The 4,433-nt window shown below is 33.1% G+C and overlaps 1 protein-coding gene across 1 annotated transcript; it reads left to right on the top strand.

Annotated features, from left to right (window-relative positions):
* Positions 1 to 469: 469 nt before the first annotated feature.
* LOC131851609 (cytochrome b-c1 complex subunit Rieske, mitochondrial) lies at positions 470 to 3,851 on the top strand. The gene is made up of 4 exons (XM_059202125.1): positions 470 to 777; positions 854 to 997; positions 2,434 to 2,611; positions 3,477 to 3,851. Exons 1-4 carry the CDS (start codon positions 573 to 575, stop codon positions 3,760 to 3,762), a joined length of 813 nt encoding a protein of 270 aa, XP_059058108.1. The 5' UTR covers positions 470 to 572; the 3' UTR covers positions 3,763 to 3,851.
* The last annotated feature ends 582 nt before the right edge of the window (positions 3,852 to 4,433 follow it).

Below are 4,433 nucleotides of genomic sequence, written 5' to 3'. Positions count from 1 at the left end.
ATAACAAAGAAAGTAAAAAATACTTATGAAAATAATAATATTCTAGAAAGAAGGGACTTAGAAAGAATTAGAAAGAAGGAATGTGTGCGTGTGTGAGTCAATACATATTTTGGAATTTCTTGTCTCTTAAATACCCATGTGAAGCCAAGGCGGGCTGCTAGTGATATAGGCCACATTTAGTTATAGGCCACGATACTAGAGGGCGCAAATACCAAGAAATAATTTTGTATAAAAATTAAGCATAGTTCTTTCTCTTTTTTTTTAATTGTTTTACGGCTTTTGATATAACTTTTTTTGAGTCCACTTTTCAGTGTTGAACCAACACGAGAACTGTGTTTGAAATTACTTTGTTTCAAAATGCAATAATTAAAATGGCAAATATGTTAAACGCCGAAATATACCATAATTTGTACAGATTAGCTATTTATAACAATGGCAACACTAAGAACATTAATTAAAGAGCAACCCTTAAAATTGACGTTTTGTGACTTACGACGTAAAATTTGAGACCATCCATTTCTATCAAGAAGATATAGAAAGCAATTTTGTTGCGTATTCTAAAAGTGACCAAAATGACTTCTGTTGTGAGGGCTGGGCACTTGGCTCCGTACTTTAAAGCTACCACGCAAGTGGTCTCCAATGGGTTAAAACCCGCCGTGGTTGTCGTAACACCTGTCGATAAATTAGTTGTACAACCTCTACCTAAAACTTCGACTGTCCAGTCCTTGCATGGAGCCCTTCCTATCCAGGGTCTGAAGGTCAAGTCTAGTAATGCAAGTGAGTGTCTATTTAGTAAAACATTTGCGATGCCATTTTGGTTCCAGACATTTGTTACATAACATTGTCATTTCAGTCCCAGTGCAAGTACGATTTGCGCATTCTGATATTTCGTATCCTGACTTCACTGCATACCGCCGCAAGGAGACCCAGGACCCTACGTCGAAAGCAAGCGAGACCCTCGATGAACGGCAATCGTTTACCTATCTTATTGCTGGAGGTTAGTTATCAATTTAGTTTGAATTATTTTATGTGTTCAGATTCTGCATAAAAATTTCTATGGAAACATTAAAAAAAGGAGATATGTATGTAAACTTAAATATGACAATGCTGTTCCTTTAAAGTCTTAAATTCTACTCACTAAAGTATGGTACAAGGTTTAGTTTGATTTCTTATTGTAATTTGATGTATATATTTAGTTAGATTACCTACAGGAATATATTTGTTTAGTAAATTTTACTGAAGAGCTTAAATAGGCCTACTCGGAGCCCCCATATCTTTAGAAATGTAGATAAATAGTTGGGAAAGTATATTAACAAATTTGATGAACAATTTTATAGGTTACTTAAGTTTTCTGAAAAATAAAAAAAAATTCCTTATCAAATGTGTGAAGCAACAGACATATGAAGACAATTGTAAAAGAGCCTAAATATAAAACATACTAAATATCAATTATGTATAGCTACTACAGTTATTACTACTAAATAGCTGAATTTTGACTGAAGTAATATCTATATTCTGCAGTGCCTTCAATGTCATTGAATATCTAGTTTCTGTATTAGTTTAGGAACAGTTTTTACACTCAATATTATTTTACTTGTCTGTCAATTAAATCTATTACTATAAGGTTGTCTTGAAAAATTTGCTTTTGGTAATATAGCTGCTTTATCATTTTTAAGCAATAAGGACCCTTTATTACTAAAAGAAAATATTTATACAAATCAATATGTGTATAAGTGCTAACACTTTGATGACCTGTGATGAGTCAACTCATTATTATTCTTGTATTTTTTATTTCATTATCATATCTGACTATTTGACTATGGAGTAGTCAAATTCATAATCAGATAGTTCATTTTGAACATTTTTACTTCCATATTAAATTATAATAGTTAGTGAGAATGAAATAGTTTCTGTGTAAAACTAGTCTGTCAACAATTATTTAATTGTCTAAATGTATATGACATTATATTCATTTATTTATATCTATTCTATGTATTATTTATAAAACAAATAGATATAAAAATATTTCTATTAGTTGTTTAATGTTCATAGTACTAGCTCTGCTTAGTTTGGGACTAGATAATATTTTGTTGATTGTCGTCGGTCATTATTATCATTATCAAATAATATTGTAAATCTTATATATCACAAGGGTCTTATAATCTGAGGCATTCAATGATATCGTTTTTGTGGATATTCTTACATCTTTCTACATTAGTAGAAGAAGTTTTAACCTTAACCTTCAAAATTATATTTTTATTTAAAACTAATTATTTATTACATTACAATCAAAACACCATAATATTTAGACAGGATAATAATATGCTACTTATATTTTAAAGTTATTTTTAATATTGTGAAGGAATGCATGATTTCAAAGTATAATTATAAATGTAATAACACTTATTGTAATGTTAATAAATAATTTTCCAGCGGGAAGCTTTGCTGGTGCCTATGCAGCAAAATCTGTGGTTACCCAGTTCATTTCATCCATGGCTGCAGCGGCTGATGTCTTGGCCTTAGCTAAGATTGAAATCAAAATGGCTGAAATCCCTGAAGGCAAGTCTGTCACCTTCAAATGGCGTGGAAAACCACTGTTCATTCGCCACAGGTAAGGATTTGTATTAAACTATTTTCTTTATTAAGAAGTAGCTGAGCATGCTATTTCAGCACACTACATTTTTCTACATGTACAGTTTACTACAATTTTCATTGCAGTTCTGATCATATTGGTCATAGTGATGTCATCATAATATTATATACCTTATACCCTTACTTGATAAATGAAGAGTTTTACAAAATTGGATTAATAGATCATTTGGAACATCAAAACCTATCTTTACTTTCTTATAATATTAAAGAAAAACAGATAATAAATAGTTATCATAATTATTCTTATTCAGCAAATACAGTATGAGTATATAAATTACTTCTAAAATAAGTACTATTTTAGAAGATGAAGAAACAATTACTGCTAAATATTTTATTTTAGACCTATATAATATTAGTATAAATTCATACAAATGTTATAATTACGAAGGACTGGCTATCTGTTTGGTTTCTTGATGTAATTAGAATGGCAAACAAGCTGACAACTCACCTGATGGTAAGTGCTCACTGTCGCCTGTATATAAGAACAGACATTATGTTAATATGTCATATAACACCCGTAATACCTCCATTGCAATGGCAATCAATGGCATTACCATTGCAATTACATTAAAAAACATATCTAAAATGGGTTTTAACCTATTCTATGGTATAATAAGCAAGATTGTTCAAACAGTTAGTAGTTAGATCCTCTGTCCCACTCCAACGGGCATGGAATTTGCGATAGCTTGAGCCGATCTTAGAACCCCCTAGTGCCCCAGACTAAAATCGTATGTCAAGCAAACAAATTCCTATAGCCGCTCCATTTAATGCCTTGTTACATCTTATATATGAATCTCAATTTGATAAACAAATCAATATTACAGAACACCAAGCGAGATCGCAACAGAGCAGGCAGTGCCCGTCGACTCGCTCCGTGACCCGCAGCATGATGACCAACGCACACAGGATCCCAAGTGGTTGGTCGTTATTGGCGTGTGCACACATCTGGGCTGCGTGCCCGTCGCCAACGCCGGTGACTTCGGCGGCTACTACTGCCCTTGCCACGGCTCTCACTACGACGCGTCTGGTCGCATCCGCAAAGGTCCCGCGCCCCTAAACCTGGAGGTCCCGCCGCATACATTTACCGATGACCTCCTAGTTGTAGGCTAAACGAAGCTTGTTATTTATTAGAAAATTTATTTATCATTAAGTATACACATCCATATGTACATCAATAGAAACCAATAAATGTGATACAATTTAAATTATCATCTCATTTTTTTCGTTACCTGTTATCCGATTTTTGAGTGGAAATACATTATTTGAAGCAATGTATACATTTTTTTCTCTAAATATTTAACTAAACCCTATGTACTCAATTATACATAGTAAGTTCTCGAGTTCTGGGTTCAGATGGGGCTCTAAAGGGTAAATTTTTGGTGTTTAAAACACCTAAAATTTACCCTTTAGAGCCCCATCTAAGGCCTTTTTATTACATTTTTTTATACATGTAAGGCCTTTATTTACATATGTAAGGCCTTTTTATTACATTTTTTTAACTATTGTACTGCTGTTGGCCGCGGCTGGCCTGAATAAAATTACTGCAGAAAATGGGGGCTGCACTCGCAGAGTGGACTGCAAACCTGCGGTAGTACTTTAGATCGGCTAATTCTTTCCTGACGAATACAACTTCAGTATAATTGCACCGCTAGGGGTTCGAACCTCGACTCAGGTCAAAATTTTGATCCAAGTTTGAATAGGATAAGAGTTTATTTTGAAATGTCTAATTACTTTTTAGTTTCAAATAGAGTCGAGTAAATGCCAAATTAAATTAATCGTTA

The sequence above is a fragment of the Achroia grisella genome, unplaced genomic scaffold (genome assembly GCF_030625045.1).
Source record: "Achroia grisella isolate CSIRO2021 unplaced genomic scaffold, CSIRO_AGI_Agris_v1 utg794, whole genome shotgun sequence".
In the NCBI taxonomy this organism is placed as follows: Eukaryota; Metazoa; Arthropoda; class Insecta; order Lepidoptera; family Pyralidae; genus Achroia; species Achroia grisella.
This window is presented reverse-complemented; position numbering and strand designations above follow the sequence as displayed.